The 26,976-nt window shown below is 43.6% G+C and overlaps 1 protein-coding gene across 1 annotated transcript in view; it reads right to left on the reverse strand.

Annotated features, from left to right (window-relative positions):
- The window catches only part of LOC119174014 (cell adhesion molecule Dscam1-like), a 53,339-nt gene that overhangs the window by 18,536 nt on the left and 7,827 nt on the right, over positions 1-26,976 (reverse strand). The window contains exons 2-7 of the mRNA XM_075894225.1: positions 21,630-21,962; positions 8,970-9,089; positions 4,937-5,104; positions 2,476-2,623; positions 1,623-1,771; positions 289-411 (exon numbers count right to left, since the gene is read on the reverse strand). Coding sequence (XP_075750340.1) covers positions 289-411; positions 1,623-1,771; positions 2,476-2,623; positions 4,937-5,104; positions 8,970-9,089; positions 21,630-21,962 — 1,041 coding nt within the window. The remainder of the gene's footprint in view (positions 1-288; positions 412-1,622; positions 1,772-2,475; positions 2,624-4,936; positions 5,105-8,969; positions 9,090-21,629; positions 21,963-26,976) is intronic.

Here is a 26,976-nt window from a genome sequence, read left to right on the forward strand (position 1 = left end):
TAATGTGAGTAGAAATGCAGAGGCCCAATAGTGGAGACAGTGGTCTACCTTTCGCCCTGAAATAGATCCGAGTGCGAAACGCAGGAAAGAGAGGACCACGACTGCACAAGTGGTCGTGTATTCGTATTCTCCTCCATGTCTCGTTCCTTCACCCTCGGAATTCCAAAATTAACTACGCACCCAAGATAGCATTATAGTTTGGGCTCACTGTCGAAATGCGCAGTCTTACAGACTTTGTTGCATATGTCTGTGCCTTCCACAGCACTGCTATGTTTTAGGGTTGCTTACCGTTCTCCCTCCAGTATCGCAGGAGGAAGTGGGTGACCTCGGCGAATGGCTTCTTCCAGGAGACCCTCGCTGACCTCTTGCCAATGTCGTCCACTTTGACCCCGATGGGAGGCGATGGGAGCTCTGTTTTCGAGCAGAAAAGATGCCTTATTCTATTATCGTTGGAAGGAAATGCGGGTGACATGAGTCGCTGTGCCACTTAGAAAGCCCCTTGCCGTGCCTACTAATACGTGGAGGGATAGAATGGGCATTGATAGGAAGGCGCATTCAGGAAGCACTTAAGCATTGTCTCGTGAATGCCTTCATGGTTGCTTTTTTAGCTGCCTTTTGAAAACGTCTAATGTTCTCAAAGATTCAATATTGATTATCGGATTGCAAAGTGTGGCGGCAGTTACTTTTTCAGTCAATGTATATAATCAGAATTACATTATATTTCTTTTTCTGCCAAACAGTGGGCAACTACTTCTTTTTAGTGGTACTTTTAGTGGTGACATTTTATCTGGATCAAGTCATCGCTCATTTAAAATCAGTCCAGTGCGTCTATTGTCATATTTGTTTCCGCTGAAATAGTTTGTGAACAGTGTTGTGCATGTGCATAAACAGTCCATTACATTATCAGTTGGGAATCTCATTAACATTTAACGATAATATATATATATATATATATATATATATATATATATATATATATATATATATATATATATATTCTTCGCCATTCCTCCCCATAACATAGCTTATAACATGCGCTGTATAAATGCCGGAAACCGTGCTGCTTCTGCATGCAGCAAAAAAAAAAATGCTCAATAGTGGCTGAGAATATGTTTATGCAAAAGAGTGTCGGCAAAGTTATGAAGTCGCATTCACGAGACAGTAGATGACCTTATAAGCTACGTAGAAGCGCTATCACATTCTACCGCATGCGGTACTTTATCGTTAGGAATTTCTTCACCAGCCCTTGTAGAAATCCTTGCTTTCTCGTGGGTCAGAGATTAACAGCAGCGTCCCGGAGTGATGGCGGACCATTAATAATTAGAAGACGTTTGCCTAACGCTTCGCCGTCAAAGATTAACGCGAAGGTTCTCTCTGGGCGCTTCGAGAGAGCTCTCGAGGGATCGCGTGGCGTGAAGGCACGAAATTACGCGTGCATGCGAGCCGCTACCACGACGCAAGTCGTTACGACGGAAGGGCCTCAGGGTTATAACAATTTGCCGGTGTTGGGTTGCCCCCCAACACCGTAAAGACGGTGAACACGGCGTGCATGGGGAGAAAAAGGAGCGCGTAAGGCGAACGTTAAGGAATGCGGTGGGACGAAGCGTAATGGCCCTACTTACCGAGAACGAAAAGCGATCGTGTGGCCGTGGCGGTGCCGAACCTGTTCGTGACGTGACACGCAAATTCTCCGGTGTCGGCCAGCGCACTCTTGTGAATGAGCAGGTCAGAAGCGATGCCTCCCGGGAAGGAACGGTCAATGACGTCATACCTAAGACGCGACGCAAGATGGCACGTTCATGGTTGGCAGCGCACTGTTTTTGTCTCACGATTTTACAAACCGGAGAATAAACCTTAGCACCGCATTTATGTATAATACCTCTCAAATAACATCTAAAGTCATGTTACTGTTTCCGTAACAAATAATTTCATCGCGGTGGTTGAACTCATCGCAAACCATTTAAAATGAACATGAATATTGTAGAAATGTAGGAAGTTTGTAATGTAAGTTAGCTATCTAATTAAAACCTCACTTCATTTATTGGGGCCCCTCTGTACTTTAAAGGGTTTCGTTTGATGACAAATATAACTTGAGTGTAGAAGTGTAGACGGAAAACACCCTGACAAAATTTGTTTATTCATTTAGGTATTTTGCTCTCGCTTGTCGAAGTGCTATCGCTTACAAAATGACTCCTCAATGCCGTTTTTCTAAATTGAGAACATAGCATGGGTGTTTTGAAGAAGCCATAGAGATGCTTTAGGTTAGATCGGCGTATTTTCTATGTTTTGGTGTTGAATGACTTTCTGACAAGTACCTTAGTTGAATAATAATAATAATAATAATAATAATAATAATAATAATAATAATAATAATAATAATAATAATAATAATAATAATAATAATAATAATAATAATAATAATAATAATAATAATAATAATAATAATAATAATAATAATAATAATAATAATCTCACCGTTCCTTGAGAGACTTCTCGATTGACTTGTCGTCTTTGACCCATGCTATTTGTAGTGGCTCCTCTCCGGATGCTCCACAGTGCAGCGTTACGATGTTACCCAAGCGCACCTTTATGGTGTCGTGTAGGCTTCGTATTAATGGTGGCACTGCGTTCCACAAATGCCGTCTCAGCCAAAAACATGTGACGCTTTTGCAGTTCGCGTGGCTATATCAGCACAGAACTTTTATATGCGAATAGAAACTTGTCATCACACATATGATATACGTTTCCAATATGATTCTTATACACTCATTTATGGTAACATCACTGAATTTTCGTGATATGGTGAAATAGTATGGCTGTAAACACACCAAAGAACTTGAGCATGGGATAAGTCCTAAACAACGTGTTCCTATTTAGCCAAGAATACGCTCTAGCTTTAGCTTAACACAGTTTTTTGGGGCCTCAAAACGATTTTTGCTCCTATTTAGACTACACTCTAAAAAATATCGAGTAAAAAGGGTGTCTTTTTGTTCCACAACAATAATAGTCATCATGCTTGCGTGCACTTCCTTTCTTGAAAACTCAGCGCTGGCCACTTTCCTATCGAGAATGCAAGGTAACCCTAATAATGGGCATGTCGATCGTGACCGGAATGTACCGGGCGCGGGGCGATAGCGCAAGGATGGAACGCAATATAGATGACGATTATTGTTTTGGGACAAAAAGACAACCTTTTTACTTGCTCTTTTTTTAGAGTGTAGCTTACACAAAAAGGGTTTAAAAATAGCGTATTTTTGTCCCTCGACGATAATCGTAATCTATCCTGCGTTCCTTCTCTTGCATTATCACCATGCACCCGGCAGTTTTAGCTAAAGATTAATATGTGCGTTAACAGCGCGACATGACAATATTGATATGGAAGTGGCCAGTGCCGACTATTGAAGAGAGGAAGCGCTAGCAAGCCGGATGATCATCATTGTTTTGGGGCAAAAAGACACCCGTTTTACTCGATAATTTTTAGTCTATCTTCGAGAGACTACAAAAAGGATGATGGTGATGCCGATTACACATTCGTGATTTATGAGCTTGCTGATGCCAGAGTGTGACGGGATAATAATTGTATGGATATTGCAAGATCGGTTGTTCTGTCTAGTATGCCATCTACTTACGGAATGATCGCTACTAGGAATGTCCTAACCAACAGGCTTCTATTGTTTCAGCTGCCACCAGACCGCTTTTTTCTGTGCACTCGGAAGAACCCTCTCCGCCCATTTCGTTTGAACTTCAGGGTTTTCCACGAGATTTCCATTTTCTAGAATTTTTGATACAGCATGCTGTGCCACACGCTATATTAAAGCACTCCTTCAAAAAAAGAAGTATGCACACATACAGGTCGTTTAAGCAAACTTGTGCTTATTATTACAAGAATTCGGCAGGTCCCACGTACCTTGGTAATTGTTGTATGCGAGGCATGCACGCGCAAGCTTGAACTATTTACTCTTAAGCTTTAACAATGACTTTAACTCTTAATCACTGCTTTGTGTTAGTCGGCCACCTTTACGATCATTATGCCCGACATCTCAATTGAAGAACATTAAAAAAATAAAGTTTTAAAGTATTGAGGTGTCAAACACTATATGATTATGAGCAACAACGAACTGAAAGACGCAGAAATATTTTTGACCAACTGAGCATTTTTAACGTGCATCTAAACTTAATAAGCACATGTTTTCGCACGCCACACCCCCAAAATTACATAGCAGCTATGGTCCATGTAATCAAACAGGCGTCTTTGAGCTCAGCAGTGTAAAACCACATCCGCTTAGGCAACCCCACCGGGTACAAGCGAAATTGCATATTGTTAGCAAAGTACTGAGGATCTGGACTTCGTGAAACCCAAAACCATGAGTTATGACAGAGTACTTAGGCCCGAACATGCTAATATTAGGTGTCTGCCAACAACAATGTCCGTCGTATTAGCGAAGGCAGTTGGGCAGAATTAAAAAAAGGACTTGGAAGGAAGCTCAATAAATATGTGCACTGCTAGCAATACGGTGAACCCCGGCCATACAGCATTTCCTCGAATGTGACTCGAGGGGTGACTTTTCATTGCATTCAGAAAAAAAAACAGTTATTTCGGTATTCACTTGTAACTCGAGTGTCAACTTTAAGTAGGAAAAGATATGGAAACGTATGTGGTGTTACGTCCAAGTAAATACGGTACTTAATATCGTTATATTTAGTCGGCCTCGTAACCCTAGTGAGCGCGGAGAAAGAGAAGCAAGGATGAAACTAAAATGAAAGCTTAGCGAGAATAAAACAGGTCCGTTCTGCTGCTGGCGCTAATGAGTTTCGCTGGACCACGGTGCCCTGACACGTGTCACCCGAGCGAAAGGGTCAACTTCTCTCCGTGCGCGCGTTTCTTTCTCTCGCGACAGGAGTGATTGGTTCCAAGTGGGGGTGGGAGCAAACTTACCACTTACTGTGAGATTGATGGTCTTGGTTATCAGCGTGCCGACACCATTCTCGACATCACAACGGTACAGACCAGAGTCGGACGATGTGACGCCCGTGATGACCAGACTGCCATTGGCGAGCACCCTTGTGTGATCGTCTTTGTGTCCAAGTACCGTTTCGGATGGATCTGGAAGCAAGATGAGTATGCTTTTATGTAGACTGTTACAACACAGGAAGTTGTGGTGCGAAACTTGAGTGTCGTTTTACTGCGTGTTTCAACGATAAATCGTGCACAGCTGCATAATAGGTGCATATTTATTCGAATGGTCAATTCGTTCGGCACCTTTGAGTTTTCGTCATATTGATCGAGTATTAAGCACCTGTGTTTACATATCCTACATAATGGTGTATGAAAATATTGTTTAAAATAAACCTATAGATGCTACAAATTAATGTATCTCTCAGCAATAACAAATATAAATTTATGGGCTTGCTCCTTTTGCTCGCGGCTTGTCATACGGCGGCTGCCGACGTGTGTGTACACTTCTGCGGTCGCCGCTCAAGGTCCCCTCTCCGGCGATTCCAACAATGCTAGAACAATGGATGGCACGTCGCCCCCCAAGGCGTCAGTTTTCGATGGCCCGCGCACTCGCCTCTTTGAAGTGCCTTTAAAAGAAAAGGAAAGGAAGAGAGGTGTGGCATCGTGACTGTCTCTCTCTCTGGAGGTCACGCCCAACCGTTGTGGTCTAGTGGCTAAGGCACTCGGCTTCTGACCCGCAGGTCGCGGGATCAAATCCCGGCTGCGGCGGCTGCGTTTCCGATGGAGGCGGAAATTTTGTAGGCCCGTGTGCTCAGATTGGGGTGCACGTTAAAGAACCCCAGGAGGTCGAAATTTCCGGTGCTTTCAACTACGGCGTCTCTCACAATCATATGGTAGTTTGGGGCCGTTAAATTCCACATATCAATCAAATCTCTCTAAAGGTTACCTTAACAATGCCACACGGAGGGTGGGTAGGGGGGGAGAGAAAGAAAAATGCAAGAGAGAGAAAAATAGCGTGACAGTTGTGTTTGGTATGGCAGCGCCAACGTGCGCCGCCTCCGTTCGAGCCGAGAGGAGATAAAAAAAAAAATGGCCCCGTATCTGCATGTTTCACTGCAAATGTCATCGAAAAACGATAGTCTTGCGTCTGGAGAGGGTGAACAAAACGTTTATTTGATGTTCTGCGCGAGAACTGGTGAATTGTTTTTTGAAGGTGCGGCGTTAGAGTGTCTCGATCCGTGCAGCGAAGAGGTACGTTAGACACAAGCTCTATCTGCAGTTATTTTCGAAAACGATAGAAGGCGTGCGTGCCTGTCTCGGAGACCATAAGGTGTAAAACGCAAAGCCATGGGCAGGTGCCATCACTGTGTCGTCTTAGCAAAGTGTTGGAAACACTTGCCTTTTCGAGCATAGCGTTGCATTGTCAGAGCAGCGTGAGAAATGCTATGGTCCTTAGAATTACTTATGTATGCCTTTTCCGGTATAAAGACACAGATACAGAATATTGACGTTTTGATATGGTGCCTCAAGTATGCGCAATAATTGCTTTTTAATTGACAGTTGCACAAGTATGAACGCCTAACCTTGATCAATATTGCTGGGTGCTGCGAATGGGGTTGACCGAATAGGGAATCGTGTGATGCCTTTTGGGGAATTGTTACGGTGGACAAACAGACAAATGTATTGATGCACCTCGTGAAATACTTTAAACGAGGCTTCCGCTATCGTAGAGGTGGACGGTAGCCACGGGACGGCTTTAAGCTCTCCCATAGTAGAGTAACTAGTACTCTAAAGCGTTACCCACTTTTTCTGAACACAAATGTATTAATAGACAGTCAGACAAACCAAAATTGTTTTGTTGAAGTACCCTAAGAAAGACTATCACCTTTAAAAACAGTCAGGCAGGATGAGGGGGATCCTCGCGACCTTCGCTTCGTAGGCATGACAGCACATGACAAGTTTCTACGATATGTGTTACGCACGGGTACCGATATCCTCCTAAGCACCCTCACCTGCCTGCTCTTAACCCCGTTGAAGAACGTCTGATAGCTGCACGTCTGTCATTCATGAGGGTTAGGCATTTGACTCATGGCAGCGGCCAGTATGTCATATAGGGGCAAATGGATAACGTGCCGATAGACGTGGTGAACACTTTGCAGTGCAGGCCACGGAACGTGCCCAACAAGGCTGCTTTCAACATACACATCATGCGCGGGCTCGTTAACAAGCGTTCATACAGAAAGGGTCTTGCTAAGAAGAATCCCGTGCACCTCCTAGAAAACTCCTCCAACATCATGGACTTTGTGAATATGGCGGTGATATTTGTGTCATGCTTTCTTGTGTTAACGTTATGTGTACAATTACCTCAATTCAACTTCAAAGATATTCAAGCTACCATTGAGACGTTGATTTTTAAACAAAAATTGCAACACAGCGTCCTGCGTCGAAGCAAAGTGTTGTAAGGTATTTTCGAAAAAAAAAACTAGCTCTTCTTGCTTTAACGGAGAGACTATTGATTTTTTTTACGTTGACTTGGAAGAAAATCTTTTGCTGGGAGACTGTTGAAAAAAATTTAAGGTGACTTGGCAAAAAATAGTTTATAGTAAAAACAATAGCAGTAAACCTTTCATCAAACGCCTTGCTAATCCTTCGAAGAAAAATGTTCGCTCAGCCTGCGGGTGGGCAAACAAAGTAAATATAGGCGGACCATCGACCAACCAGCTTTACTATATCGCCTTTTCTCGCCGCTTGACCATTCCTCTGCTGTCGTGTGGAAACCTAGGCGGGTGCCGTCAGAAAGTCGCTCAGCACAGCGATCGCAGTTTGCTCAGCCGTATACGCAGCACGCACTTGCAGGCTGCAGATCGAACCGTTTAGGGCGAGACGCGGATCAATAAGAGGCCTGCCTTTCCGTCGAGAAAGCACAATACGCCTCCCCGCCGAAGTGCATCAGCTGGAAGGAACGGCACTCATTTTCCTGCGCCAACGGAGCGGCGACCATCTATGAAGTCATAAAACAGGCTTACAGCCGCCGACCACCCCCTTCGGCGTGTCGACACTGCCGGGAAACAGAGCTACGCCACGCAAGCCTTTCCCCCTCAGCAAGGTTTTCCGGTATGAGCCGTTGGCCCGTACGACTTCCGAAGTAAACACAGATCCCCGAAATACATTGGCGTAAGATACGTTCGTACAGCATTTAGGCACAAGGGCAAACACACGCTTTATTAGTAATCTAGTGGACTCGTACACCATCACTAAAACCGTGCTGCATTATGAAAGTGAGAAGCTGGTGTTGGTCTTTTAGCGGTCAGCAAAGAAACGCTGATAGACTTTAGAATATTTATTGGCTCTGTGTCCTCGTAGTAGAACCGCCAGCTGCTGCGAGTGGCCCCTTGAAAGTTCTATGCCAGTCACGATTAAGTTTGAGCTGGCCCGTTAATGCCGTTGCACGTCACCGCTAGGTTCCATCACGATGCACAGTTCTACAGAGGCAGGCCGGAACAACAAGGCGGCGCGTAAGAAAAAGCAAAACAAGCAGAAAAACGCATACCAACTGGACATCTGACACGTCCTTACCTAAAGCGGGAGACAGAAACAAAAGGAAGTACAGGCCATAAAGACGGCGCGCATGCTCATAAACAGGAATGGGGCATAGAAAGTATGTACACGCCCGCAGTAAGAGCAGCAAAAGCGAGAAGCGATGTAAGGAGGACGCACGACCGGACACACTCGTGAGAAACAGAGACGAAACAAGCCGGGTGGCACGGGGGGGGGGCACAACACACTCGAAGAACACAAAAGGCCTGTCGCACAAAACGCGGACCGGGCTGTGCTGTGCAAGGCCGGCGCGAGAAGATTGGAACAAGTGCGCCCGGAGGGTTGAGGTCTCGCTGCCCTAACTCTCCGCTGCCGCTCGGAGGAGACTCGAACTGTGGTATGTGACTCGGGGACAGGATGAAGGAAGTAAGGCAGAAAGAACGGTGAGAGCAGCTCGTCAGGGGAGGAGAATTACATTGGCTTCGTGTCCATTTGGTCACGGGCGTCGGGTGGCCCAGGGCAGCGCAGTCGATGGTCAGCGAGCTGCCGACGACAGCTGCACGGTCACCGGGCATGTGCAGCCAAGTCGGTGGCACTGCAACGAGAACGTAGACGTACTTACTTTTTGCAGATGTGCTACTTGTCGAACGCTTTCTTTTGTACGATTGCATACTTTTTTTGGGCGTAAAAAGTAGCCTCCTGTGCCACGTGATGTGCTGCAATTTGTACGCTAATTTTTAACTAAAAGTAGAAATGCTTGTGAACGACCTATCGTTGTTGGGATCTCGGTTCTTCTGTTTGTTGTTTTGGTAAAAGTGATTGACTTAAACAATAATCATTTACTTTTAAAGTACTACATATTGAAAGTGGATGTTTTGAGCACATTGTTTATTTTGAAGGACGCAGCACGAAAAGATTTGGGCTTTTCAAAGCAAATATTTTAAAACTTGTAATGGATTAAACATGACATCGCGACAGCGGACTTCTAAATTATGAGTACATTTATACCAACAGAATGCGGCAATCAAGCGCAAAACTTTTGTTTGTGTGAGATCGGCTGCCGTTAATTGTGTTTTTTAGCAATACTTTCTGCTAGATATCTCCGGCTCTAGTCAGCCCACAACTAATTATAGCAGTCAAGACACATTCCTGCACACTGAAAACAAGAGGCTTGGGCGGACGCTTTTTACTATAGTGGTAATTGCACATGCGTCAGTGAATTCGCTTCTCTTTTACTTCTTTAATAACATTTTAAAAATGTCATGCTATCCCTTCTTAACATAGCGCAGACGTACCTCACACATGGCATCGTTTTAACAAAGCAAGATAAGCCCAAATGTGAAGCATGGGGAAATGTGATAACAGTAAACCACATTTTAATTTCGTGCAAAGGACTTGAATAGCTAACAAAACAATTTCAACTGCACTTTACAATGAATACATCTTTATATTATCTTCCAACACTATTTCTAGGCACTGACGGTCACGCATGATGCGTTTTTAGCTTTTTAAGAGAAGTAGGAGATCAAGACGCTTTGAATTCCCACTGTGTACTTCGCTAAATACTGTTGTTTAACTCGTTCGCTTTTTCACGCGACAAGAGCGATGAAATTGTCATTTTTGTTGATATGGAACAACCGGGGCTCTTGCTCAGGAAAGACCTCACTGAGGAGACTGACCTTTTTTAACGCAATTATTACCATGTGTTTGGCGAATGATAACCGTTGATTATCTTTTAATAAATACAAGACACATTCTTTCCTCCCCCACCCCCTAGCTCTGAATATTGTATTCTCATTAGTTCATTGTAGGGCAGCCAATCGCAGAGCTTGTTTGCTATCCTCCCCTTTTCTCTTTTTTCTTTTTTTTTGCCATGCGATAAAGAACACCGCATCCTAATCAAATGCCAGCAACAGGTCTTGCCGAAGAGAAAATAAGAATCGAATCTTACTTCTTATGTTTTAGAGTTCTTGAAACACTGCTTAAGCCTTATAAAAAATAATCAATGGTCTGTAGAAAGCGGCTTGCTTTTTTATTTGTTTTATTCTTACATAGTTGTAGGTAAATGTGTCGAACTTTTCTTTAAGATCAAGCGTTTGCTGATTTATTCGCTTTTTGATAGTTATGCAAAAACACCACTGTTGCCAGATTTAGGTACATGTTAAAGAACGCTAGTTGGTTGAAACCAATCTTAAGACGCCGCTACGCCGCGCCTCATAATTATCTCGTGGGTTTGGAGCGTGAAACCCCAGAAATTATTACTACTTTTCACAGGTGCCTTCCTGAGAAATCCGTCTGCAGAAAAGAAGGTGGTACGCTTACACGGTATGACAATAAGCTTACACTTTGTTGTCTGCATTTTGTATTTAAAAACAAACACAGTCTAATGTGCTGTAAACTGAAGACAGGCCTTGTCTACGCTGTTCTAATGTTAAAGCAGCACACACGAAAAAAGCATCCATGCTTTTTTTATTGCGTTCTTCATATCTACAAGACTAGGCACGATCAGACAGGAAACAATTTGTTTGTTGTTTAATTCAGAGAACTCACAGCACACTCTTTATTCACAGCAAAAAAGCTTCGACCTTTTCCAAGAACTCGAGGCCGTTCAGAAGGCCCACAACGTGGCAGTGAGGCTTGGCCTTCCTGTCCCGTTGCGAGAGAGGCCTACGCTCCTCCCTCGATGAAAACTGTGGTATGACTTTTTTACGACGTCCGTAAAGTTTGGTACCTACCTTTAAGCATTTCAGATTCGTACTATTTTTTTTATTCAGATACCCCAAGGGCCCCGAAGGGCATTACATAAGGTGGGGGGGGGGAGAACAATGTGTTGAGTACATTTATATTTAAGAGCAAACACAGTCAAGAGCGGGCATGTAACAAAAACGGTAGAAAAGCAAACAAACAAACAAAAATAAATGGAAAGAAATACAAAGCAAGCGCACATAGTACATGGTTCATGGTTCTGATAATAAAAATCGCTTCAAGTGGCTTACAAACAAATCGTGATTATAAATTGTGACAATATCTTCTGGTAATCAATTCTATTTAAAGATGGCCAAGAACAACGGGGATTGACGAAGAAGATTAGTACGGGCAAACAAGGGGAGGACTTTGAAAGGGTGATCTAGACGCGGAAAAATGCGATGGGCAGGTTTGATATGCGATGCAGCGAATGACGACGCACTATGATAGAGCCGGTGGAAGTGACATAGTAATGCTAGTATTCTTCGTTTTTCCAGGGAGGGCAGCTGTAGAGATTCTTTAATGGTAGTTATGCTAGATGTGTTGGAATAGTTCTTAGTAATAAGACGTGCTGCTTTATTTTTCAAGGCCTCTAGTCTGTTTGTTAACTATGCCTGGTTTGGGTTCCAAATAATAGACGCGTAGTCGAGTTTGGATCGAACTAATGAAGTATAAGCTAGAAGATTAGTTGACTAACTAGCTAAATACAAATTTCGTCTGATGAAACCGAGCGTTTTACTTGCCTTGGAAATTATAGCATCAATGTGTTCATTCCACGTGAGGTTGGACGACAAATAGACACCCAGATATTTTAGCGTAAAAACGTTTTCGATAGCTGTGTTATTAATAGAATAGGAATTTAGGTGCATGTTAGTAGACCTAGTAAATGTCATAGCTTTTGTTTTGAAGGCATTTATTAGCATTTGCCAATCCTCGCACCAGTTAACAATATTATCCAGGTCGGTCTCTAAAGTATTAGAATCTTCAGAGCTGTTAGTTTTTCTGTAAATTACGCAATCGTCGGCGAATAACCGAACGTTAGAACTTAAGTTATTGCCTACGTCATTAATGTAAACCAAGAATAAAATTGGTCCCAGTACAGAGCCCTGAGGCACTCCTGATTTGACTTCGGTTAAGGTGAATCGTGGTCATTTACGGAAACGTATTGATAGCGCTTGGTTAAAAATGCTGCAATCCAATTCAGTACGCTGCTGTTTATGTTAAGCCGGGCAAGTTTCAGCATTAGGCGTTTACTATCTGGAGATAATTTAAATTAATTGACTGAAGATTAGAGTTACACTTGCACTTAAAAAATTTAAGCATATAAGCGAAACAAGACCTACATAAAAGAATGACTTGTGACCGGCAGTCTGTATTCTATAGCTATGTGAAAAGCGCGGAATTAAGACGCACAAAGTCAATGAACTGATGAGGACTAGCGCAGTCACCGGTAATCACAGCTTACTCGCACAGGCGAATGAGCTGTGATCAGGTAATATGTTTGTCTTCTTTTTTTTTAATGCATCGTGCTAATAAATGTACGTTCAATGGCAGTGCCAGTCCTCGTCGGTATCTTGTTGTTGCGTCTCTTTTGAGCTGTTTAAACATAACCACCCAAATGTTTAGCCATTATGCGCAGCGATCACTTTATCGTGTTAGTATGTCAACGCATTATGATGGAACTAAGTTGCAAGACTCTGTATTGTGGGCATCTGCTTTGTACTTGTCCTCACTCTTTTTGGAAACCAGTTTGGTCATACGGGGAAGGCACAAAGAAAAAAAAAACTTCCTCTCGTGCACGATGATTAAAGAGTTGGGTGACTGCACCTTCGTAGAAGGGCGTTTTAGACAAATTTATTTCTAATAAATCTTATAACACTGACTCACACGGACGCCATGGTGGTCTAGTGGCTATGGCGCTCGACTGCTCACCCCTAAATGGTCACGGGATAATTTCCACCACAGCGTCTGTATTCTCGATGGAGCGGAAATGCTTGATGTTCGCGTATTTATAGAGTCTACTACTGTATACGGCGTTTTTCATAGCCATATGCCGGTTTTGGTACGTCAAGCACTACCTACTATTGTTAGCTATTTGAGTATCATACGTTTCAGTGGTGCATTCATATTTCTTTTATTTTTATTTACAAGAATGTGAAGGTATGTCGATAACTTTTAAAAGAATTGCATTATGCTTCATTTTTTGCAATTTGTTGATTACCCTGCTCATTTTTGCAATACCTTACAAGAGGTAAATTACAACGTGATGAAGATCATGACAGTGGTGATGAAGACGTCAATCAGCGAAAGACGGCACACTTCTATGCATCTTTACTGATGTCAACGTTAAAATATTCCATGCAACCTTCAGGAGGGCTTTCTGCATGGGGTAGAAATATTGGCACGATTGCGTACATTATTGTTTGTTTTACGGCCAAAGAAAAAATGAAATTATTTTCTTTAGGTCGGGTAGTGTACAACAGAAATTATGCATTCATGAATACAAAGTGACTCGCTGCTTGCAAGAAAGAAACATAAAACGAGTGAAATATGCAAATGCGTTGCAAAGTTTTTTCCCCTACGTTAGATGATAAAGCTCCATGCTATTGTATACGCATTTTGCGCTGATACAAGTGCTTTTACAAAGCAGCTTCTAAGGGAGAGTGATAGCCAGTGCAGGCTATTCACAGGGCATACGCTAGTACGTGATGCAAGCCTTTTCTTTTTTGACTGCCAGATGCTTTACGCCACCTACACGCAGCGTTATAAAAGGTTGAGAACACCAAACTCCCATGAATTCCCGAAGAAGTTTTTCCTTTGTTACTGTAGGATGCAGCACAGTCCATATAACTGCGTGAAGTGTTTTCATTGTCCTTTTTTGTGAGCTTTACATTTTTAGTGCTCGTCATTCCTGTTTTTTTAAGGTGCGCAGCATATTAAACACGCATGATGATGTGAGCATAACTTTTTACAAGTGCACGAAGAAAAAAAAAGTGCAATATGTATTGCGATGCCACTTTGTATTTTAGAGCTACTAACTCGAGGCTGGAATGAATTTCAACTTATACGCAACAGTACAGCTTGGTATTGTCCTTTCGTTCTTCTCGAATTTTCAACGTAAGTACACATCGTTCGTGAATTTCCGCCGCATGCTTGATTTTTAATTCAGGCCTTCCATTCATGGGAGTCCCTCTGACGTGAATTGTTGGGCGTCGTGTTCTGTTTACTCTCGGACGCGGCTCTGGATTTTCGCGCGTTTTGTTGGGCGGGAGAGCGTCACGCACCAGCGGCTTTCGGACGAAGTATCCTAACGCAATTTCCTTGGTTTCTCCGAGATTGCGGAAAGCGCTCGCACGCGCTCTTTGCTGATACGGCGAAACAGGCCATGATGCCATGGCGATTCCCCCGCTAAAACCGTGCACTGCAGTGGAGGCTGTGCAGCCTGTGCCAGTTAATCAGCAGTGAGGCCCTCACAGCAGTTCACTTCTAAAGTTGTCTTTGGGTGATCCGGTACCCTTCAGTTAGATGAGTTCGTACAGCCTCAAGTGAACAATCGCTAATACGTACAGAAAATGCGGGCGCAAGTAAAACTGCTATCATGTTACGGACTAAGAGCTGCTAAGAGTACAGACAAGACATAAAACGCGAAAGTTCGGAAATCACCCGGCAATATTATCTATCTTGTCGTGCACGTATGCGTGTTCAGCACGCGTGTGTGTACGCGAGGAGTCGATATGTATGTGGATAGGTAATAAAGGGGAGCGATGGTTTTGTTGTGATCAAAATTATGCCAGTAGAAATACATCATTGCAATTTTACTGCATTATTGGAGATAGCAATACAGAGTTCCTCTTCTGGGGTGAAGTGGTGGAAGGGAGGAGAGGTTCATCGCAACGGCCCCCTTTCTATTAAGTTAATATATGGGGTATATTTGGCGCCCTCCCCTTGCAGGCGACCAGAAGGCAATGGCCGCGACCGTGCCCCCCCCCCCCCTTGTGCTTTTGCCTATGATGTTTCCTCTGAATGTGAATTATATAAACATGCATATTACAATCAAGTTATTATGGGACACCTTGTAACGAGACGACGAAAGAAAAGATAAAAAGATAGCAAGGTTAACTACTCGCACATCAGTCTTTATTTTTATTGAAATAAAAAATAAGTTGTTCTTACATATAGGAAAACAATGAAAAAATTGAAAAAAAGTGACACAAGCAAGAACCTATCTAGGTTGCTTATATAGTACTCGGGATGTAATGAATTACTGTGCGTTGTGAATGTACTTCGAAGATTGAGAGAAGGTTGTGACTAAACCAGCCAACGTCATTCTGGTCGGGCTCTAGCCTTCCTTCTACTTGAATATTGTGACTGGCCAGCCCTCTGGCGGTGCTGCTACGTAACGACGAAATGTTGAACGCGAATCGTTTTCCGGCCACTTCCCGCTTCAGCGTCGCTGTACGCTACCACGGAACGACACTGCGGCTGCCTTGCCATCGCAGCAATTTTTGTTCACGAGTTCCGTTCTTTTTTTATGTGTTCTTTTCTAAAGTGCAAACCCATCTTCCTAAGTGCATAGAACAGCGGCCTGATGACCAGCGGAGCGTTGATCACATTGTGTGCTTTTGTATGGGTGAAGTGATAGCTAACGACGTTGCGGGTTTTGGCTATAAATTTATTTATATTTTCCTGCGAACGCCCTGATGAGGTGTGAAAACCAACTTATGATTAGGATCACATAAAAATGACATAAAATCTAAACTTGTTTCCTCGAGCCTTTCAATTCGTCCGGTGGAATATGAACTCTCCAGCAGGAACTCACTGCCTTTATCAACTGGACTGGACGCGTACACACATTAGACAATAGCATTGATGACAAACGTGATTCATATATGAATGCGGATTAGTTATTTTAGTTCTAGACTGGAGATTGCTCGCTTTCAAATGCCTTGCAAACAGCCACTCAAACAAACCGCGCAAAAAGTCTTAAATTACTGTGCATCACGCCCAGCCAGCTGGGGCGTAACTGTCTTTCATCCCAATGAAAAGTGTAATATTGTTAGCGTTATGAGGTGTGGCTCTACTGAACAACATATCTTTCTTTAACAAAGCGCCCTGAACCACAATGGCAATTATGACACCACTGTTGCACCACACTGTGGTGGCACCAATGTCGCACTAGTGAGGTACCAGGTGGACCCTATGTGGCACCATCGTTAGGCAACAGCGCGAATGGCGAGTTCTATAGCATGGCCTCCGCGATTGGCTATGTTAGTGACGTGCTGCTGAAACTAATCACGGGGTCGGTAGAATGAGACAATTAGGATGACTGCCAGTTGGGCGCTTTGGAAAAGGTTCATGATGAAACAAGCGCTAAAAATACACACACTCAGAGAATGTGTCTTGTCTGTGTCTGTGCCGTCTCTGAGTGTGTGTATTTTTAGCGCTTGTTTCATCTAGAATGAGGCAACCTAATTATTTTATGTGGGTGTTCGTGACTTAGCTGTGACGAAGTGGCGAAAAAGTGCATAATGGCGAGCGACGTCGTTGTCAAACTTGAATCGACTGCAGCTGGATTAGGTTCAAATACACGCGCAGAGTATTGCCGTGCGTTGCAGTACACAAAGCGTACACACACCTGCGAAATCGTTGTGAATGTTGTCATAAGATATAGTCATGATATCGGTGCTCTCAGAACGCTGTTGAAGAGAAAATATAACGACATGAAACGCTGGGTACTGGAGAATAGTATATAAGTGTTGGATGACTTAGGCAGTATTTTGTAACCAAACTAGTTCATTCGGCAGTGATCTCCTATGGTTTAGAAAAAATTTCGATTGCACGACATGGACATGGCTCTTGAGATTCTGAGCCCAATATATTTATCACCAAACTGGATAGCTCCGTCCACATCTGTGTGGAGCACACGAGCAGCCGGCTTTGCTCCTCGGGGTGAAACCTTTCGGTGGTTGCGGGGTCAGGCATCTTGGGAACAGGAGCATGCCGGCGAAAATTATATGTAGACCTTTGCACATTCATTCACATAAGAAAATTTGTTTCAAAATGTCTTTGTTTTGCCACCTGTGCGCATTACCCGAGGTTGTCCCTTTCTCATGTGTCAAACTCGGCATTATATTAACCTTGGCTATACTTGGGCCAATAACTTTATCAGCAGTCCAAATGCATCATCCTTTGTCATAGAGATGGCCTAAGTGCCCTGAAGTTGAGTGCAACTACAGTTAAACAAGAACGTTTTTCAAGCTTGTCACCCTCACGTAGCAGGTCTGCATATGTGTTATGCCGCGTATGCTCCTGAGCCAACCACATCAGACCGCGCAACCGCCGGTAGGTGTTGCCCCTGAGAGCAAGGCCGAGAAGGAGAATCAGCAAGAACAATGTACATGCTGTGAAAAAAGATAAGGGAACGACGGAGAATGTTATGATAGAATGGGGATATATACACCCAAGTGTACGTTTGAGAATGAACTTGCGTGAAGGCTTGGGATTATGGGGCGACAATAGAAAAGTGAACATGCCCAGGATAGAGATAAGTACGCCTAAGAGATAGAGTATTGTGGGCAGAAAACTACAGAGAAAGAACAAAAATAAATAATAGAAAAATTGTCATTTGGCCATCAGGGGCAGATAAATAGGCTGTGGATTCCTGTATTTTTTTTTCAATTGTAGGAGAGCTTTAAATGGAGCGAACAAGGCATTAGGTCAACTTTTAAAACATGTGTGCGTGTGTGTGTGTGGGGGGGTGGCTCTAACATTGCGTTACACACATCACCACCTCCCGTATGGTGGGAGCGCTCATAATATCTATTCATCCATTCATCTATATAGGCTCGCGCGCCTGAACGCGGCAGTACGGGAAACCACCAACGAAAGACAAGATAAATGCACAGAACAGTTGCCTCACCAAATTACACGTCCGTGAATTCGCTGCAAAACAAGCAACGCAACGAGTAATTCTGCACAGCGAAATCAGAGTGCCACCGAGCAAAGTAAATCGGCGACGGTTTTCACGCCCCAACGAGCTGACGGCCGACAAAGTCGGTCGGCATTCGATAGCGTTGCCTTCCCTCTGAAAACACTGAGCTAAGCGCCCCTTATACACGCTTCGTAAACCATTGGTGCTGATAGCCGTCCTTTGTACATCATCGTATCTGTGGGCTACAACGCTAATTCTAATGACGCCTTCTAACGCTTCGTTCATCTATGTCACTGATGTTGCTTCTTTGGCGCTAAATTGATACCAGCCCTGAGGATAATGCAAGCGCCTATAGAAAAGGCGTTTTGATTTTATTTTTTAAATTTGCATTTTTAGTTATTATTCTACGTGCTCCAACATATCGCCGATTTGCCCTTCGTTGCGTGCTCTGATCTGGCCTGTATGTATAGATTTTCACTTACCCACGGTTGAGTGGGAAAAGACGAGCTGAAAATGCATCAAGTTTGTAGCACACCAGGTAGAAGAAAAAAAAAATGAAAGGAGAAAGAATAAGTGACAAAAACATGACTACGGGGAGAGGTTGGTGCCCAGGAATGGCCGGGATGCGAACAATCGATGCATTTCTAAGGAGCCCTCTTTCTTTCTCGTCTTTCTTGCGGAGGACTTTCTTTCAAGCCATTGAGAAAGAACGCCGCTCAAGAATTCGACACGCAATCATTCTTTGCTTCGCTTAGATTCACCCTAAGATTCTAGCACACGTAATGTTAAATAAAGTGAGTAGCCCCCCTCAAAACAGAATCAGGCTAGGCCTACGTAGCGTCCCCTTTGTGGTTGTGGCGAGACACTTCGTTGCGGCTTGTCTTTGTCTGTTTATGCAGGAAAGCTTATATATTTTTAAACTTCAGTAACAAAACATGTTCGGAGCATACGCTTTTGGAAAATCGAACAGGCGAGACAGGCTTCTCTTACGTCAGCACTCTTTTCTCATTATTTTTTTTTGTGTTACCGAGAAATTAACCTTGAGTTACGACTACAAGTGTTGGCTCTTGTGGGGGCACTGCTAGACAAGACGTTGAGCCAGTTGCATCTGCCCCCCCCCCCCCGATCAATGATTTAGAAATAAAGCTTTTTTTAAGCAAGTAAAGCTTCTTTTTTTAGGGAAGTTTTGTTGCAGGTTTCGAAACATTCTTTGAAAACTTTTTACTCTTCATGGGACCCCTTGAAGAAGGCAGCACGTACACGGCCCATAAAATGTTCACAGCCACTATTTTATGTGAAAGCGTGAATTGCGAGCTTTTGAACGCCCCTGTCATGCAATGGGGCACTTATGGCGTCAATAAGAATTCTGCATTTTTTGTAATATGACAAAGTCATGTGACGTTGAGAAAGACCGAGCTAGTCTTGCATTCTCGAAGGCTGTGTTCACCAAACTTTCATTGTTTACGTGCTGCATAAAGGTGGGCGTAGTCATTCACAACCTGGTTTTTAATGTTATTCAATTAGAATGACATGACCAGACTTCAATGTTCATTTTAAATGCTTGGCATAATGATTGATATGTGGTGTTTAACGTCCCAAAACCACCATATAATTATGAGAGACGCCGTAGTGGAGGTCTCCGGAAATTTTGGCCACCTGGGGTTCTTTAACCTACACCCAAATCTAAGCACACGGGCCTACAACATTTCCGCCTCCATCGGAAACGCAGCCGCCGCAGCCGGGATTCGATCCCGCGACCTGCGGGTCAGCAGCCGAGTACCATAGCCCCTAGACCACTGCGGCGGGGCAAGTGCTTAGCATAAAGGGAATTCTACCTGCAGTTGAGTATACTTTAGTCTACAGCTATTTCTAGTTTGTTGTGTGGAAATGTTCGCCCCGAGATTAGGTTATAGGTAGCAGCACCATGAGTGCGCTATATAGGCGGCCGGTCGCGCTTTTAACGCGACAGCGTTAAAGAGCTCGTTTCACAGAAATTTCGGCGTTGGGGTCGGCGGTTGTCAAGTCCTCGGTTCAGCAAGTTGTCAGGACCTCAGGCCACCACGTTCAGAATGTTCCAGACTAGGTCCTACTCAAGTCTGTTTCATCAGCATGGTCGCCTCAAAGGCTTTTCAGTCTACTATAGTGCTGATTGTAGTGAAGTTAGTAGCTTCGAACATATGCTCAGGCGGTGCTCCTCGTTACGTGGTCAAAGTTGGCTCACACAAGAGAATGGGGACTCTGCCTTACGAAGTCCAGAGTTACTACCGCATGTGCTGTCCAAAGAGCCCACGATGCGGCGATGATCCTAGGCCTCTCCGTCCCTACGCAGGAGCGACCCGCGACGGTGCTCTAAAGGAGTAGCGTTTCTCAGGACCTAACAAAGTTCTGTGTCTTTTTTCTCGAGCCCGGTGACCCACTTGCCACCCCCCAACTATGAAAGGGACGCGTGTAGCATCCATATAATTAGGCGAAGTTGTTGATGATGATAGGGTTCAACTTTATCATCATCGTCATTGTCATTATATCATCCGCTTTTTGCCACATGGGCCAGAATCGCTTTAAAAGGAGCTGCTATATAATGGCGGCCATTTTTGGCCGAGCCAGTGTTCGCAGTAAACGCTTTTGATGAAAAGACATACAACTGGGACTATTGTGTGCCCTGGTGCCATGTTCGCTTTTCTCTTCAAATAAATAAATCAATAAATTAACAACTAATTCAATAATTCAATAAATGTCAATATACGTCAATAAATGTCAGTAAATTAACATTCAATGGTTAGGCGAGAATCATTCTTATGACCATAAGGCTTCTTTCACGTACTGGAGAGGGGTATTGTTTAAAGCAAGAATGTGTGTGGGAAATATAGTTGTTACCTGCCACAATGTTCTAGGGGTTGTGGCACTCGACTGCTTGCCGCGAGATGGAATCCCTGCCGCGGTGGCCCCATTTCGATGTTGGCGAAATGCTACAGGCTCGTGTACTTATATTTAAGTGCGCGTTAAAAAACACCAGATGGCCCAAACCTTTGGACCCCCTAGCAACGCGTCCCTAATAATCATATCGCTATTTATGGACGTAGAACGCTGGCAATTATTGCAATGGCATTGCCTGCGAATGGGCGTACACAGATGTCTCCCAAAATAGAGAGTTTCAGCGAGTTACGAAAATACAATACGCAAGTACGGAAAGCTCCCTATCGGTATTTGAGTCCGGTGTTTGCGTATCCAACGTCCTATCTAGTTTCAGGTATGGGAATTCCTGTATGTGTTCAGTAACGTTATGGTGATAGTAGTCACTGCATGTGCTGCAGAGCAAAATGCGCCCGTACCACCCCCGAAATAATTGTTTGCGCTGAAATAGTCATGAAATGAAAGCACAACTTTGTCAGTCACGGTATTTTACATAGCTCATGTTTCACATTGTAAAATGTCGCAATCTTCCGTGTTTTTTTCACTCACCTTCAACGAGAAGGCTGGCTGTGAAGCTTGTCTTTCCCGCCGCGTTGCTGGCTATGCAGGTGTAGTTTCCTATCTGGCGAGCGCCAATGTTCTCGATGAGGAGCTCCGAGCGTCGGTCGCGGTGGTCAACCTTCCACAGGGCCTCGGCACTGTGGGACCCTTGGCCCGTCCCCGCAGTTTCGGCTGCTCCCACTCTGTTCGGCCTGATGGGCTTGCCATTGTGCAGCCACTGGAACGCGACGGGTAGTGATCCACGTCGCAGTGAGCAAAAGATTTCGGCTGTGTCTCCTCGCCTCAAGTTGCTCGGAATCAGGACGTGCGCCTCGGGGGATTCTGTGAACGATGAATGAATAATAAAGACAAGCTTTGCTAAATGACGTAGTTACAGAGAAAGATTACGGCCACTCGGCCTTGCCCGCTCATGCGTTAGAATCTGGCGAGGAGGTCTGGTTAACCTCGCTTCTTTCTATTTATTGTTTCCAGAGCGGATAATAATAATAATAATAATAATAATAATAATAATAATAATAATAATAATAATAATAATAATAATAATAATAATAATAATAATAATAATAATAATAATAATAATAATAATAATAATAATAATAATAATAATAATAATAATAATTTTAGCAGTCAGCAAGTTTCTATAAGAGAGTGGCACACTTGAAAATTATTGAGAAGACGTTTTTAGCCTGATATTATTCTTATATTTGCATGTGGTCATGTGTCACGTTACGTGTCGTTTCACGTGCGAACTCATTCTACATCCCCATGACTTTATTTTGCCGATTCCAGTGTGGGTATGTGACTTGTGTAGTGAGGTGTTATTTACAGTGTATGCAGAGTTCGTGCAGAGAGAGAGAGAAAGGCAAAAGAACTGAACAGTGTTAGTGTAACTGTATTTTATGGTAAAATTGCTGGAATATGACGGCGTTATATTTTGGACCTTTTTTCGTGTTATGTGAAAGGACATGAGTTCTGCCTAGGCGCTCTTTCATGTAGTTGTTTTTTAATTGCTGGGATTTTCACGTATCCTATTATCTGTGAAAAGGAATGGCTGGTGTTTTTCAAAAGTCCCAACATCTCCTAAACGTCTTATAAAGCAGTTTCTATGCAGTGAAAATTTCGTACAACTTATCACTGAAACATGTTTAAACCTTCGTTAGGAGAGTGAAATGTGAGCTCCTTCAGAGGTGGTGGGGCTGAACAATCTGTCTTGTTGTATAAATATGACATAGATGTAAACAAAGTGGTGAAAGGAGTATTCTTAGTTCCGTTTTACTTAGTAAGGCGACATACGAAGAACAAGCTGAAAGAGAGCATCATGATTGCTGCTATGTTTCTACAGCGCTAGAATTATCGCCATGAGTTCAGAACCCAATGACAGAAGTTTCGACGGCTTGAAAAAAAAAAACACGTTTAAATAATACTTCACACGTGATAAACCAACCTTTTTTAAATAATAAAGTGGGAGGAATATTAAAAATCTACCGTGAAGTGCCATAGAATTTACTTTTCAAATATCGATTGGATATCGTTACTTAGGTTACATATCGAAGCATGTGGTAATGCTGATACATTGAAAACTCCATGTTGCATTTATATTTTCTGTATGACTGAAACTGAACAACTGAAACTAAGCAAGTGAAAGCTAGAATGACAGTGTTAGGACGATAGACAAGTTTTATGCCTGTGTCCTCACGGTCCTCGGTGTATCAAAACGAGTCAGATTTTCCTAAAATGATAAGAATTCTTTCTAGCCCCACTGTTGTCCTTAAGATGAACACAAAGAAACTCTTAGCGCTGGCTGCTTCAAACTGCTCTGTATTTGCTGTAGCGAACCAACCTAGGATTATTTACTCCCCATATAAAACGGGTGGGGTGGCAGAGAAAGCTTAACACTCTGAAAAAAGACTGTATTGAGTAGATGGACCCCGATGGAGGTGAAAATGCTGTAGGCCCGTATGTTCAGATTTTGGTGCACATTAAAGAACCCCAGGTGGTCAAAATTTCCATAGCCCTTCATTACGGCGTCTCTCATTATGATATGGTAATTTTGGGACGTTACACCTCACATGACAATCGAGTGTTGGGCACACTGCTATCATAAGCATCTTAACAACGTGCTAGAGTTAAGGTTCTTTAGTCTCTAAGTTAACTTGGGCACTGCCTGCATTTTAGACTAACCGACTAACCTTAACATGATTAGTAGTTTGCGTGTTATGCTACCATTTTCTAGCTTCGTTTTGCACACGGGATAATTAGGAGGCACATTCTTCATCAAAGGGGAATGTACTTAAACAGAAAGGGACGTTTAAGAATGTAGCTGTGCACTTCGCTGAAAAATTGCATCAGCTAAAAGTAAAAAAAAAAGTGGAGGGGTGTCGAGGCAGACCGCAAGACTACATCAATTAACGTGGAGCTTCAACATTGCCATACGCTTTTCGCAATACAAGTAGGCTCCTTCAAGAGCTTTTCTAGGTCGTTGTACGATGTGCTCTCTTCGCAGCACGTGAGTGCACACGGCGCCGAAAAGGCCTTTTTGACGATGCAGCAACAAGCAACCGTCGTTTCATTCAAACGATGGCGAGCTTGTCGAGAGCTGTGAATGCATCGACGACGTTTACGCTAATTGAACCCACGTCTCAGCTTCGCGACGCTTTCATCGACTTCTGGCGCTCTAAAGGTTTGGTAAAGCAATGGGGGTGCAGCGGATTGCGTAGCAGCTTGCTTAAAGTTTCGTGCAAACAGTGTAACAGAGCCTTTTTTTTTGTTGCACTATCGTTTAAACTCCGTTGAAACGATGAGTATAGTAGGAGGATTTTGTCTGTTCTTAGTGCTTGTGGTCTAAGAAGTAAGTTTGTATAAGTTTGTCTATTGAAGGACACTCGGCGACAATGCCCAATGGGGACAGTTAAGACAGAACGTGCACTCCCAACACAAGCGGCACTCTTTCAGAGAGGAGACAAAAAAAACTACCCTCTCGAGGCAACTGGGGAAGACGACCGATAACAAAGTTCTAAGTCTTCGCACACAATGTATTTGCTTCTAATGACACTAATTTTGAAGAGCGTCCCACCGTGGTGGTCTAGTGGCTAAGGTACTCGGATGCTGACGCAGAGGTTGCGAGATCGAATCCTGGTTGTGGCGGCTGCATTTCCTATGGAGACGGAAATGTTGTAGGCCCGTGTGCTCAGATTTGGGTGCACGTTAAAGAACCCCAGTTGGTCGAAATTTTCGGTGCTTTCCACTACGGCGTCTCTCACATTCATATGGTGGTTTTGGGACGTTTAACCCAACACAATCAATCAATCAATCAATCAATCAATCAATCAATCAATCAATCAATCAATCAATCAATCAATCAATCAATCAATCAATCAATCAATCAATCAATCAATCAATCAATCAATCAATCAATCACTTTGAAAAGAACCTACTACGCAAAACCCAAATACTTAGTTGATCTGTATACTTGCACGCGTGACGGAGGATAAAATTGAGGTTAGTAGCCAGTGTCGACAGACAACGCACTCGCTTTCTTTCGTCCTCGTTCGCTCTATCGGTTACGGTGACACCATCTAATAACGGCGACGCTGCCCAGCGCAGAAACTGGTGCCTATCGAAGCCTGACCAACCGTTGCAGTGCGCCGGCGTTTTGCTTTTTGACGCGGCAGCGCGAACTCTCCGTATGAAGAGAGAAGGTGTGCAGCTTCACGCAGCCACGTGCGCGCTCTCTCTCTCCGTAAGAAAAGGGCCAGACGCCACGTCAAAAAGCAACGCCCCGACGCGCTGCGACGCGTACGTGTGGTCGGGCCTTAAGATCTGTGCACGGCGTAAGGAGCGTCGCCCCTAAAATCTGTTAGGAAGTTTGTAGCAAGGCGACTCGGTGATTTCCGTTTGTCAAGTTCCCACTGCTCTATTCACGAAATGACCAACGATGTCAAAGTATGTCGCAAGCATTGCGGCCCGTTGTGAGAAAAAAGTGCGTCGTTGCTTCATTTTCATTTTTTTTTCAACATCCGAACACTAGTTCCCATATGGACGCATTCGCAAAGAGGCAAGGGAGGGTAGAGCTGACGTGACACTTCACTTCAAAGGGGTGCGCCAACACTTTTCCAAGTAGCCGTAAAATGGATTCACTTAAAGAGCTCACTGCCTTACGAATTCACCACCAATGCTCTTTTTGGTCGTCCCTGTCTGATATCGCTCAATATGTTTGCAAATTCACCACCGCAAACATTGTTTTTTTTTGGAATACGTTTAGTACGAGAGCAGTAACAAAGATTTGCCTCGCCACGGTTGTCTAGTGGCTAAGGTACTCGGCTGCTGACCCGCAGGTGGCGGGATCGAATCCCGGCATTGGCTGCTGCATTTTCGATGTAGGCAAAAAGGCTGTAGAACCATGTGCTCAGATTTGGGTGCACATTGAAAACTCCACACGTGCTCGAAATTTCCGGAGCCATCCGGCGCGATGGGAGGCGGCTTTGCTCAGCCACGACCTTGCTGATCAACTGTGGGCCGTCCGGCAAGACCAGGATGCCGCCCGGGTCCAAGGACTCGAGGCCGTCACCTAGGCCGGGGTGCTTGTAGCCCCACCCCGCTCAATGACGCCGGACATATTCAATAAAGTTTTTACTCACTCACTCACTCCACTACGGTGTATCTCATAATCATATAATGGTTTTCGGAAGTTAGAGGCCACATACCAATCAATCAAATGACGGTGGTAAGCATGTAGAGTTTCGCAGAAACCAACAAAATCTTATTGGGGAGATCGGCAAACTTGGCGTGCGACGTGTGCACTACTTCGACTTCCTGTTTGTTTCGGCAGTTCAGATACGTGTCGTGTGCGGTGGGTTCCATCAGGTTGTCTCAAGCCTTGTTTGTATGGTTGATTAGTGATGAGTCATTGCGTATTCGGAATATGTACTTAATTGCATCTATATCTGTTATGGAAAGAAATATGCTATGAAATATTTTTATCTTCACTTTTCACTTTGTATTCATTTCGGCTGTTCCCATTCAAATATTTCTAGCGTAAAGATTTATATAGATACTGGTCATGGTTTGTACAGTGCGCTTTGGTATCTTCAATTGATCATATTCGTACATTATTAAGGAATAAGCGACTATATACAGGAAGGTACTGTCGACCATGCGTTTTTGTTATTAACACACCTGAGCTCTGCACTAGCATTACGTTGTGAATAATAACACAGATAGAATAATTGTCGTAGTAAATGAGCACGGTTAATAGCAGAAACAATTATAGAGGAAAGAAGTGGACAGATAAAAAAACATGACCGTTGCTCTGCCGACTCAGTGTGATGAATTATAG

The sequence above is a fragment of the Rhipicephalus microplus genome, chromosome 5, assembly GCF_043290135.1.
Source record: "Rhipicephalus microplus isolate Deutch F79 chromosome 5, USDA_Rmic, whole genome shotgun sequence".
NCBI lineage: Eukaryota > Metazoa > Arthropoda > Arachnida > Ixodida > Ixodidae > Rhipicephalus > Rhipicephalus microplus.